This window comes from Venturia canescens, chromosome 11, assembly GCF_019457755.1.
Source record: "Venturia canescens isolate UGA chromosome 11, ASM1945775v1, whole genome shotgun sequence".
In the NCBI taxonomy this organism is placed as follows: domain Eukaryota; kingdom Metazoa; phylum Arthropoda; class Insecta; order Hymenoptera; family Ichneumonidae; genus Venturia; species Venturia canescens.
Genome location: NC_057431.1, coordinates 6650921 through 6664131, shown reverse-complemented (window position 1 = coordinate 6664131; position 13211 = coordinate 6650921). Strand labels below are relative to the sequence as shown.

General features: G+C 36.9%; 1 protein-coding gene across 2 annotated transcripts in view; it reads right to left on the bottom strand.

Annotated features, from left to right (window-relative positions):
• Dop2R (dopamine D2-like receptor) overlaps positions 1-12943 on the bottom strand; it is a 187134-nt gene extending 174191 nt beyond the window's left edge. For both annotated transcript variants that reach the window (XM_043432074.1, XM_043432076.1), the window contains exon 1: positions 11926-12943. In XM_043432074.1, coding sequence (XP_043288009.1) covers positions 11926-12636 — 711 coding nt within the window. In that variant the 5' untranslated portion in view covers positions 12637-12943. The remainder of the gene's footprint in view (positions 1-11925) is intronic.
• Positions 12944-13211: the final 268 nt, after the last annotated feature.

Sequence of the window (13211 nt, the reverse complement as noted above, 5' to 3'; positions counted from 1 at the left end):
CACGCATCCGAACATTTTTTCTAGATACGATTTTTCGATGTTTTGGAACATTTTGAGCACATTGACATTAAAAACTGGAAAAAAAAAAAAATGTTCATCGTCACAAAGCTTCCTCTATTAGGAAGCAAAATGATAGTTTTGCAAAACTTTCAAGTGATAAATGCAAATTTCCATGATGACACATCTTCACAGGTATTTATCAAAGAATCATCTGTATTTTTCAACCGATTTTATTGCACCAAGTCTCATTTTGTACCTCAACTGACCCTCTGCGAATTCACCACGCAGATTTTCCCTTAAATTCATTCCTTCAGTGAAACGATTAAGTTCGAAAAAAAAACTACACGGTGGATTCGTAGAGGATCAGTTGTTGAGTAACAAAATGAGACTGGTGGCAATAAAGTCAGTCAGAAAACGGAGACAATTATTTGAAAAAAAACCACTGGAAATTCGTCGTCGTGAAAATTTGTACAAATCACTCGATGGTTTTGCAAAACTATAGTTTGTCACATTTTTAGATGTTAACAGGACATGCTGTAGTACAAATCCACTAACAATGCGTTTAATCGGTACGTTAAATTCGGTCTAAAAGCGTTTTGAAAATTGAGCACTCATTTGTCCAGCATGCAGTATAAGAGTGTAATAAAAATAAATGAAAAAAAAAAAATACTCCATAAATTTTGAGACGCAGAGATTGAAATGACAATAAACTTTCAAGTCTCGCTGGCTTTTCCTGCGACGAAACAATATAAAACCATAAAATAACATAAGATGACTTCAAAAATAAATTAGTCATAAAAAATTAATGAAAATCCGCCAAGCTTCATTTGCAAAAGTATAAATAATACTAACTTAAAGTCAAATCGTACACCGAGTTTCGCCAGGTTAAAAATAATAATAAAACACAAAGCAGGAATAAGAATAAAACCAGAACCAGAGAAATGCGATATAAAAATAAAAAAATATCCGAAAGTAAACAGAGAAAAAGTTTTCCACGAGATATCGTGTAGACATGGAATTGCACAACAAAGTACGAAACTTAAGCGTGCTCGATCGGACTTTATAGTTATAGGAGAATTTGAACAGTGAGAGAGAGAGGCAGGGAGGCAAAAATATGAGATCTGAAGCCTATAGAAGACGCGGTCTTGTCCGCAGGTTATTAATTACCGCATGCCCGTGTCGTGAATTTCCCTGATCGGATCAATGAACCGTCCACGACGGTAAGGACGAAAATTCCAATAAACAGGACACGAATCCCCCATCCGCATGGTCCGAAATTCTCCTACGATGATGGGCGCCAGCTCCGATATTCGTCCGTCTGCTCTTATCAGATCCTCGAATTATTGACTTACGTTGTGAAATTTCTGTGCACGTACAGTGAGTTTAAAAATAAGTGGAAGTGCGAGAAATTGTTTTTGATGGAGAAAAATAAACTGGGGAAAAAAAGGTTGGGAAAAGTGCATTGATGGTCCCTTGTTTCCTGATCATATCACGAAAAGTGTAAAAAAAAAAATTCCATAAAAAACATTATAAAACCAAGTGTAAATAATTTGAACAGAACAATTCGAAAAAAATTTTTATCTCATTCTAAAAGCTAAATCAATTGACAAAAAATTCCATCTAAGTTACGTGCAGCATTAAAATTTATGATATCAATTCGAGGCCAAGTATTTAATGGTAATTCGGAATATTCATTCTGATGGGGGAACCATCAGGAACTTGAGAGAGTTCTAATGAATCAATAAAGTTACCATTTGAGTTACGTGCAGCACCAAAATTTATGATATCAATCGAAGGACAAGCGTTGTATTAGTTATTCCGAGTTTAAATATTATGAAATTGTTCTATGGAGCGTTTGAATCCAAAAAAAAATCACATCAAAGGTATTATAATTCGTCACTCTATGGTGGCAAAGATTTAGAAGAAAATCGATTCCCTTCAGACTTTCAGGATCCCCTGGTATTATTGACAATATTCGACGTCAATTTTGGATCGGTACAAATTATGTTTAAATATGTGTTAAACGTACGTGTCCGGCCCATCACTTTTCATTTAAATTTTTCATTCAAATAAAAATCTATAATAAAATAAGAAAATTTTACGGCAGAATCCGGTTGAAAATTAACTGAAATGCGATTTATTATCCGTTTAATGTTTCCAATAAAAGTGTGGCTTAGTTCTTATACCAAATAGAATATAATTTAGCTGGAAGAAAGAAGTAAAAATTGCCATCATTGTAATATAAATATAAACGAAATTAACTGCGTAGTTGATCTCTTTGAAATATGATTGGATAATTATGCAGATTGGTTTCTTTTCTGAAAAAACATGAAATTGTTTTTTTTTTTTTTTCAAAGTTATTGGTTGGACTTTAAGGGGAGATCCTGCTTTAGAAAGTAAAAAAAAAAAAAAACTATTGTTTTCGGGAATTCAATAACTCAAACAACCACAAACTCACTTTTTGTGGTATTTCGTTTTTAATGGAGCCGTGGAAATGAACCCAAGATACGAAATGTAGAAAATAATAATGCGAAGAGGATGAGCTCTGGAGTGACCCGATCGCTTAATTATCAACGGAGAAAATTTTAAAAAAATTAAAAAAAAATTTAAAAACACATGAAAAATGACATTTTTTCAACAATTTTTAACTTCGCTATTCTTAGAGTTGAATCTTTTTTTTTTGCACGATGGTAAGTATTGATAGATACTTTTTCGAAAACATGAGCGAAAAAACCAGGCGCGTGATAGTGTTCGAGTATGGTGGGGGTCAAACAGGAAAAGGATGCAGTAATACAAGCATGCTGGTTACACTTTTCTACTTTCAAAATCAGTTTGATAAATTGAAATTCTTTTCGTATATTTGTTCTCTAAATTCGTCTTTTAGTTACTTTTCCACACGGCTCCATTGAGTTTCGTTTTACAAAGGAAAACCCAAAAAATTAAGTTTTTTCACTGATTCGTTAATTAAAAGAAAATGAAGAACCTCGTGTCCAAAACTACTGAATTAAAATCACACCATTCCCCCTACGATAACACTCGCGGTTATCGAACAGTTATTTTCTCAAAAATAAGTCCTTCGCTTCGTGGCCTACCCAAAGGAAACGAATTCGTGTAATCGATTCGTCCCCGGGCTTCCCTCGACCACATCACGAACAATACTTCCAACGATCCAATTAAAAGTTTCTCGTTAATTGCTTCACTTTTGCATAATCCTGTACTCAGCTTCCCTCTCTCTTTTTCTCTCTCTCTCTCTCTCTCTTCCTCTCTTGCTTTCCGACTGCACGTCCGGCCTTTATGTACGTGTGTGTTTGTATATTTGTCGAAGTTGGCCCTTTGGACTTTGAGAGGGATTTGGGAAATTTCAATAGGGTTCGACTAAGTATGCACATTTTATGGGCTCGTGCGTATCTGAGAGCACTAAATTCGAGGATCAAATGGTTTCGATACGTTATCGATACATGGCAGCTTATTCGACCGATTTCCCTTTATTTTCGTTCTTTTAGTCTCCCTCGTATTCATTGGCTTTTCATTTTGTTCGAGTAAATAGCGAGCTTTCGAGCTTTTTTTTGACTCTCTTTTCATCCTCATCCCTCCGCACTTTCTAGGAATTGTTTTTTTTTCTATTCTATGCATTTTATTTTTTATTTTTTTATTTTATACTTTTTATTTTTGTTTGTGTTTTTTTTTTTTAATTTTATATACAAATCGATCGCTTACGACTGGAGCCACTTTTTTATTCCTGTTTTTCAACCCTTAAGGTATTACTGTATGGATAGCCCAGCCGATAAATTGTGCCTGATCGGAATTTCCGTACTTGGTGATACAATAAAAATCTGAAAAAATTCAGCAACATTTGGAAAGTTATGAACTACAATTATCAACAATAATATTGCCCAAAAGTTATTAATGAATTGTTTAAATAAATAATTTTTTAACAATTTTACAGTAAACCCTTGTTTTTTTCTTTTACGAATCGCATGTGCGCATTTTTCTGAATGCTCATGATTGTTTTCAGAATTTTCGTGGATTTTTGAAATTTCCTTTTTTTAATTTTTTAAGTGGCTCCATTTGTACATTTTTGATCCAGTAACCTTGAGACTTTTCAAAACTGATGGTAAATATGTCTTCTAAAACATATCCAAAATTCAAATTAAAAAAAATTTTTTCAAGAAATTTCAAAAATCGACGAAAATTCTGAAAAAATTCATAAGCATTCGGAAAAATACACACATTTGATTCGTAAAAAAAAAAAAACAATAGATCACCGCAAAATTATTATATAATTAATTGTTTAAACAATTGGTTATTAACTTTTGGACAATATTATTATTGATAATTGTTGTTCATAGCTTTCCAAATGTTGTTGAATCTTTTCAAATTTTTATTGCATTACGAAGTACGGAAATTTCAATCAGATATATTTTTTGGTCGAGCTATCCATCCAGTTATACCTTAACTGTTTCGGGCGTCGATCTCTTTCGAACTTCTGTTATGCTCTCTTCCGAGCTAGTTACTCATTTTCGAAACACGATTGAGAACAATCGCAACGATTTTTTATTGAAAATTTGTTTCCAAGTTTACTTTTCAGCAGCCAGCTTCAAAGTTTTCCAGCCCCTTTCGTAATTCTTTCTGCTCACAAGCTTTTTTTCTGTCAGCTCGTCGAGCTAGTCAAAGTCTGTCAAAATCCCTCACTATTTTAATTCGACAATTTTCCTTCAGGTTTTTTCCACTTCCGGGGACTCTGGTCAGAGAAATTTGAGGACAAGAATGCAAATCGTTGATACTTTAACGTTGAAATATCCGAAAAAGTTTGCCCCCAAATCTAGTCGTCTCTTCCATTCTTGGTGAGATATTTCAAGTTGACAACTCGATCGCGCCATCTCGATGAAACTCCCGAGAATGCAAAGTGCACGAAACTCATTAATGGCCATCACCGAGTGGCGAGTGGGGGAAAATAAAAAAATAAAAGTTGTAATTTATCGATGTTCTGGAACGGGGCGCGATCGAATTCATCGAATTTCTCATGAGGCGTCGTGAGCAGGGAATCTTCAACATCTTCCAAGCTTGGCAAAGTCCTCCGTTAATCCAACTTCGGCACAATCGATCATCCCCCAACAATTTTCAATCTTCGTCGTCCTCGCGTGCGCGAGGCCAAGTCCATCGAGTCGGAAGATCAAGTCTCGCGGAGTCAATATTTAAGGGAGAATGTTGCTCGAAGATTAATTATCCGGAGAAAGAGAATGAGAGGGATTAATGAAATCGAATTGGGACGAGGGAATCTTATCGAATTTAAAAAAGTTGTTACGATATCAATTTCAACGACGTCAAAGAATTTTTTCGTTCCTTCCTCTTCTGCTTATTTTCTTATTCAGGGGATCCTCGGAGCGCTTTCCACCCTCGTATTCCTCCGATTAAAGCTCCTAAGAGCGTTAACGAAGAGGGAGGAGCAGCTTTGCATTTTCGTCCTTATATAATCGAGAGCTTCCCTTTAATCTCTCACTACAAGGCGTTCTCGCTCTCTTGCTTCCCGCCTTCTCATCCCCTGTTCGCGAGCACGTGACCAGAAATGGAGCGTGGCAAAGAGCGAAAAAACCTGATCCGGGCAAGGTGAAAAAAATCATGTAAAAAAACGAAAACTCCCCGAGAAAAGGATGATAAACCCGGGAGTGTTATAACCTCGAGTAATGTAATTACTCTTCGCGTCACGAACTCGATCTTTTCTCTTAAAGAGTCCCAGTGTAATGAGCCAACTTTGAGAATTTCTTAAACCTTGGGGGGAAAAAGGAAAAAATACTTTGACAATGCGAATTCCGAGCACTTTGACTCGGATTTTTATTCCGATACTTTTTTATTTTTAAAGGTAGTTTGATCAGTTGAAAAATTTTGTAAAATCATTGAAAATATACTTGATTCTGAAAACATTTTTTTCTATTTTTCGAATGTGGTGTAATTTACGAAGTTTGAGGGTGCCAAAATATTGTCCGAATCTTTTCAAGTTTTTCATAGGTCGGAAAATCAGTGCGAGCTCCTTAAAGGGTCTGCCCTAATTAAACGTTTTTTCACAATTTTTTCACCGGTGTAAATTAAAAATGTGGGTATAAAAAGCGTTAGGCCTTAAAAGTACACTCTTGAGATACGCAGAAACAATTTTTTTTGTGCTTACTTTACTAACTTTTCGTACAGGAAAACGGGGGAGAAGACAGATCCGAAAAAATTATGGGTGCGCGCCGTTGATAAAATCTCTGCAACGGACGATTGAAAATCTCGCTGAAAAGTGCATTCGGATTGCTCAGATTTTTATAAAATTTGAGTACGATACTTTTGAACATTTAACTTTCGTAAAATGCAATAAAAAAATAAGTTTTTCGAAAATTCTAATTAGGCTAGACCCCTCAAACTCTTGCAATACGATTTTCAACGTATTGAGATTTTCCTCGGTCTTATTAGTCGTCGGATAATCGAGAGATGAAATGAAGCTTCGGTGGCAATCGAGTTTTTATCAATTTTCCAATATTTCGATGGAGAGAAACTTCAGAAGCGTCATTTCCCTTATTTTTCTCCGAGTCTCAACACTCGAAAAAACAATCGAATAAATTTTCACATTATTCGAAGAAGTTAGAATTTTCAAGCCCCTCGCTCGACTTGGCGAGACTAAAACAGAGGTTTCCATTTAAATTTCCACTCGAGACATCACTCAGCAGAGCCCCGCGCGGAGTAAGAATCAAGTACGTTTTTGTCTCGGGAGCACAAGAGAAAAAATTATTATCCGCTGAGAAATGAGGAATGAGGATGGCAAAGTGTGAGGGAAGTGGCAGCCAGCTTCGAGTTATTGTACGCACGTGATGGTGAGCATGACGGAAGAGAGAAATCAAGGAAATGAGAGCCTGCACGTGAGCTCTTTGCGAACACATAGTCGACGAGGGATCGAAAAAACTCGAGTAAAAACGACTCTTCAGTGCGTTCTACAATGTATCGAGCTTCATTTTTATTCACCCCTGCGTGCTATCATAGAAATCGTCGAGTTTAACATATCCGAGGCGGGGGGGTGATTTGTAGTCGAAAATATAAAATGAAATTTCATTGAATGTCCCTTAAGGGGTCGGTGAGTCCTTAAAAAAGTATAAAAAACTGTCGAATGAGAGACTCGGCAGTCGAGTGGACGAGCGAGGCCCAAACTATAATTTTTTGAGTCACTTCGATCGTGACGTGTTTCGTCGTGAGTCCCGAATTGGAGCTCGAACTCACGAAAAAGCTTGTATTTCCGTCCACCATATAAACATTTCCGCAAACAATTGATTTTTTCCCTTTTCCAAAGCGAGCACGCCTCCTTAACATTAAGAATTGTACGTTTCATAAGAATCCAGCAACAGTCTCTCACCAGCGAGAGAATTCAAAGAAAACCCTCACAATAACGGTGTCGGAAAATAGTCTGACTTTTCGATGGGGGTTATTAACCCTAGAACGCATGACTGGGGTGTGAGCACACCCCACAAGTCACATTATCGACTGATTATCGACGGATTTTTTGATATATAAATTCAATTGAAATTAGTTTTATCGTACATCATTCTTTTCGTTATAAAAAAACGAAGAAAATGGTGTAGGATAAAGTCAGTTTAGCATCGTAGGACCGGATTTATAAACAAAAAAAGAGTGGGGTGCGTTCAAACCCCGGTCATGAGGTTGAGGGTATGAAAAAAGGCACAGGGTTAAAAACCTGTCGAATTCAACTTTCAGTCTTAAGGAGGGTGAAAAAATCTAAAAAAATTTTTATTCTCTTATATTTTTTCGAATAATACCAAATTTTATGAAATTCTTATCATTTTTAAATTCTTCATATTTTTACCATCGTTCAACATTCTATCGTCGCGATCCACCCTAATTAAACGCACGTGCTGGCGGAATAGCGGGGAGTTTTTCGTGAGAAGGAAACTGAGAACCGAGTATTTTCGTCTTCCCTCCCATCGTTTTACAAAATTCCCCCCCATTGCCTCGACATAAACATTCACAAATTCTTTAAAAAACAATTATCCACGGGATTCAAAATTAAAACTAAAACAACGAAGAACAGTGAAAGTGAGAGTCCATGCACAAAAATGCTCGTAAAAAAATCAAGAAACCACAATTGCATAAGAAAACAACCACAATTGCATAGGTTTGAATATTGCAAAATGTCAATGATCTTTAGTCGAGGTGTAACGGTCAGGGGGGGGGGGGGGGGCTCTCTCGAGGGTGGTAAAAAGGAGGGTTGAATGGTGTGGAACGTCGTAAACGATGCTCCTTAATAATAAGCACGCATGCGATGAAGTGATCTGTATTATTAACATAGACCTTGCCCCATTGAACGAGAACTTTACTCTTCCCCCCCCCCCCCCCCCCGCCCCTCCTCATCCTTTTCGTTTCATCCCCTTTCTGTGTTTATTGCAAAGATGTTCTTTGTATTGGTAGAAAGACTACACACGAGACCTATCGACTAGTCGTCTGAGCTAAAAAATCCCTGGCATTGGAGAATACTGGCTGGGCATAGGGAACTGAAAATTACTTACGGTCACGCTACCCCTTTTTCTTGCTTTCTCTTTTCATGGTGGGTTTTTCTCTCTCCTGCTGTATTTTTTCTTTTAATTTTCTTTGTTTCTTTTTCTACTGGGCCCATCGTGGTATATCGTGTAATGTGAATTTTTGTTGTGCTCCAAGTGCTTGGCTCCTGTGTAGCCTTTGGTACGACCTTAAAAATATCATTCCTCATGGAGTTCGCCCCTTCCGGGAAGGTCTGCATTTACATTTGATTTTCCTCGGGATATTTCTTTCTCTTTTAATTAAAGTATAACTGGATGGATTGCTCGACCAAAAATTATAGCTGATTGAAATTTCCGTATTTCTTGATGCAATAAAAATCTGAAAAAATTCAACAACATTTGGAAAGCTAGGAACAACAATTATCAATAATAATATTGCCCAAAAGTTAATAAACAATTGTTTAAACGATTAATTATTCAATCATTTTGCGGTGATCTATTGTTTTTTTTTTTTTTACGAATCAAATGTGTGTATTTTTCCGAATGCTCATGAATTTTTGCAGAATTTTCGTCGATTTTTGAAATTTCTTGAAAAAATTTTGAAAAAAATTTTTTTAAATTTGAATTTTGGATATGTTTTAGAAGACATATTTACCATCAGTTTTGAAAAGTCTCAAGGTTACTGGATCAAAAATGTACAAATGGAGCCACTTACAAAATTAAAAAAAGGAAATTTCAAAAATCCACGAAAATTCTGAAAACAATCGTGAGCGTTCAGAAAAATGCGCACATGCGATTCGTAAAAAAAAAAAAACAAGGGTTTACTGTAAAATTGTTAAAAAATTATTGATTTAACGAATTTATTAATAACTTTTGGGCAATATTATTGTTGACAATTGTAGTTCATAGCTTTCCAAATGTTGTTGAATTTTTTCAGATTTTTATTGCATCACCAAGTACGGAAATTTCAAACAGATATAATTTTTGGTCCAGTAATACCTTAAGATATTAAAGCCCATGGAAAGTGAGCATGGAATGCTTATCGTGCTCCGAGGCTGTGCTGGAAAAAACACTTCCGTATTCATGCACCTTAGAAATGCTGTTTTCCAAATACCTTAAGGGGGTCCTGCTTCGGGAAGCCAAAAAATCTATTGTTTTCGACAAGGTTTTTAGGGGTGGGGGGGGGGGGCAATAACTCAGTGTAACGAATTTTTCGGCAGAGTTTTAAGGACATTTCGAGAGTGCGAAAACATTGTTTTGATGTTAGAAAAATACTCAATTGTACACGGTTCATGCGCAAAGTCTCATTGTCGAAGTTTCTCAGCAGCGTGCAATGCGGAGATCGCAATTATTGTCCGGATCAAAAATTCTAAATTCTTTTTCCTCTTTCGTATATTTTTCTTCCACACGAACCCATGGAAAGGCAAAAAAAAAGTGAAATTCCATATTTTTAGCGAGTATGAAAAAAACGCTTTTAAACTACAAGAATTTCACTTCGACTTCCTGTAAATATAAAAGTCCACATTTTTTTACGGTTTTCATAAAATCGTATGGAAGCAAAACATATAAAAGTGGAAAAAGAATTTGAAAGTTTTGTTCCAGACAATAATTACGATCTTCACATTGCTCGCAGCTGAGAAACCTCGACAATGAGACTTTGCGCCCAAACCATGTACAAATGAGTATTTCTCACATTATGGTAACTCCTGTACTGCGAGCTAGTCAAATGAGTGCTAAATTTTCAAAACGCTTTTAGACCAAGTTTAACGTACCCGTTAAATGTATTGTTAGTGGATTTGTATTACAGCATATCTTATTAAGATGTAAAAATATTAAAAACGCTAATTTTGCAAAACCATCAACTGATAAATGCAAATTTTCACGTTGAAACATTTTCACTGGTATTTTTCAAAGAATTATCTGCAATTTTTCATCGATTTTATTGCAACAAGTCTCATTTTGTTCGTCAACCGGTCCTCTATGAATCCACCGTGTAGTTGTTTTTTTAACTTTATCGTTTCACTGTTGCAGCTAATTGTTCATTAAGCGAAAAAACTTTTTCATTCATAATTTCTCTCAGGAATGAGTTTAAAGGAAAATCTACGTGGTGAATTCGTAGAGGATCAGTTGAGGAACAAAATGAGACTTGGTGCAATAAAATCGGTTAAAAAATACAGATGATTCTTTGAAAAATAGCTGTGAAAATGTGTCATCATGGAAATTTGCATCTATCACTTGATAGTTTTGCAAAACTATCATTTCTCATATTTTTTCACGTTAATAAAATATGCTCGAATATACATGTCTACTAACAATAAGTTTAATCCATACGTTGAACTTGGTCTAAAAGCGTTTTGAAAATTTACCACTCATTTGACTAGCATGCAGTACAGGAGTTACCTTAAAACCAGTGTTTTTGTACTCTTGAAGCGTCCTTGAAACTATACCAAAAAGTTTGCTACGACGAGGTATTTCCGCGTCTATCCAAAAACATTCCCGAAAACAATACATTTTTTGCACTTCCAAAAGCCCCTTAATCACGTTTTTGACACGATTTCGAATGTTGTTTCGAAAAATGTCAAAACGACTTATAGTTCCCGATTCATCGAATAAATCTTATAAAAATTAAAATTAAAAAAAAAAAAAAAAAAAAAAATGAAGCCGAAAAAAAAACAAAACAAAATGGCAAAACGCAATTGAAATTCTTTCGCTTCGGACGATTTTATCCAACCAGAGGAATCGTCGATTTGCTTTCGCCTCGCCACTCGCCACGTTCATTGGGAGTGTAACCGGATGCCCTCCATGACTCTCCTTCATCCAGCTCAGAGAAAGCGAACCCGCTTTATTTGATGTACGCGAGTGATCGTGTGTGTGGCTAATCGAAATTGCGCGTTAATTAATTCCACAGTGGATGAAATGCCAGGGAAGTTGTACTCGCGTGCATGGCTCGATTTTTCCGCGTCGCTTTGCCAACCAATGTTACGAACTAATGACCGCAAAAAATATCTTTTCAAGATCAAAAATTCACTCCATTTTTAATGATTATTTTCATGTTTTTCCCTCCCAAGTTCTAAAATTCCATGTTACTTAAATTTTCGGAGGGAAAAAGTACGAAAATTTTCAACTCTCGTGGCCAGCGAGTTGCGAAGTGGAATCGATAACAAAAGATTTAAAAAACGAGCTTCGAGTAACGAGCTCAAAGCAAAACCTGGATTCGGGTACGATCGTTTTTTGTTTTTTGTTTTTTTTTTTTTTTCCTTGCCTTTCGAGGCTCTTACGATAATTTCATTCGTCCGCGATCGATGAAATTCCATTAATTTCATTAATAAACGAATAAAGCTAGCGAATAAAACGCTCAGAATTGGCATGAAGAGAGGTGAAAGAAAGTCGATAAATGATTAGGACTCACCAGGACGTAAACGGCAAAGGGCATGACTAGGACAGCAACAAGTAGATCAGCAAGTGCTAGGCTGACGATGAAGTAATTCGTGACAGTTTGTAGCGTTCGTTCGCGCACGACGGCGAGGATAACGAGGACGTTACCGAAGAGTGTTAAGCACGGTACGACGATGAGAATGAGAGCCCACCAATTGTCGGCCTCGGTCTTCTCCTCGTCGAGGGTTACGTTGCACTGGCCAATCGAATTTTGAAGCAAGAGGTCACCTTGGAGGATGGAATTGCACGTGGAGTTGGTCGAGTTAAGGGGGCTCGATGAATTCTCGTAATAATTAGTGAGATTAGCAAACGCGCTTAAATTAAGCCTGCTCAAATAGTCGTCAATGTCGAAGACGAAGAGGTCGTTGCTCGAGGTGTAATTGTCATTGGACGAGGCGGCGACCAAGCTCGGGGACGAGGACGAACCGGCGTTCGTCGTCGGGACCGGATCATTTGACGAATTGCTAGCCAACTCGTGCCAAACATACTCATCACGATTTTCACTCGCCGCACGAAAATAACTCGTCGAAATGTTGTAAGCTTCGCCAGCCCTTGGAAACACCGTTTTTTCTGTCTCGTTCAACACCCCGGGCGGCTCCTCCGGAAACGCTGCCTCGTTGCTTCGCAATGACGAGTTTCGGCCACCGCCACCACTCGCACGATAATTTTCCAACATTTTTTTCATCCGGGTTAATTTTATTTTTTTTTTTTATTTTTTATTTTTTATTTTTTAATTTTTTTCAGCTCGCTCGCACCCTCTCACGACTCCGATTACGTACGGAACTCCTTAAAGACTAAGTCTGCATAATTTCCCGCCAAATACGTCCGCTCCCCGAGCCATTCATTTTTATCTCTTCTATTCTAACCTCGATTCTCAATGCTTTTTTTATCCTCGCAGCTGATGACACTTCTCCGGACTTCAGCACCATCGGAAATACTCCCTTTTGGCCTCTTTTTTCTTTTATCTTGTTATGACTTCCGGGCCCTTCGACATCCCTGAAAATCACACGATACGATTAATATATTCAAGGTGGATTTCGAGGGGCGGGAATTTTTTTTCGGGGAGAAAAACGACGGGGCACCTTTCGTTGTTCGCGTGGAATTTGGTTTTTTAGACGAATCGTCGGGATGGAAGAATTTTGTTTAGTTATATTAAAAACTGAAAAATTCGAATCTCCAAGAAAACTTTCGATTTCAAGGGCTTTTTTACCGAGTTTCTTCTTCAGTTTTTCAATGTAGGAAACAAATCATTTTCTCACT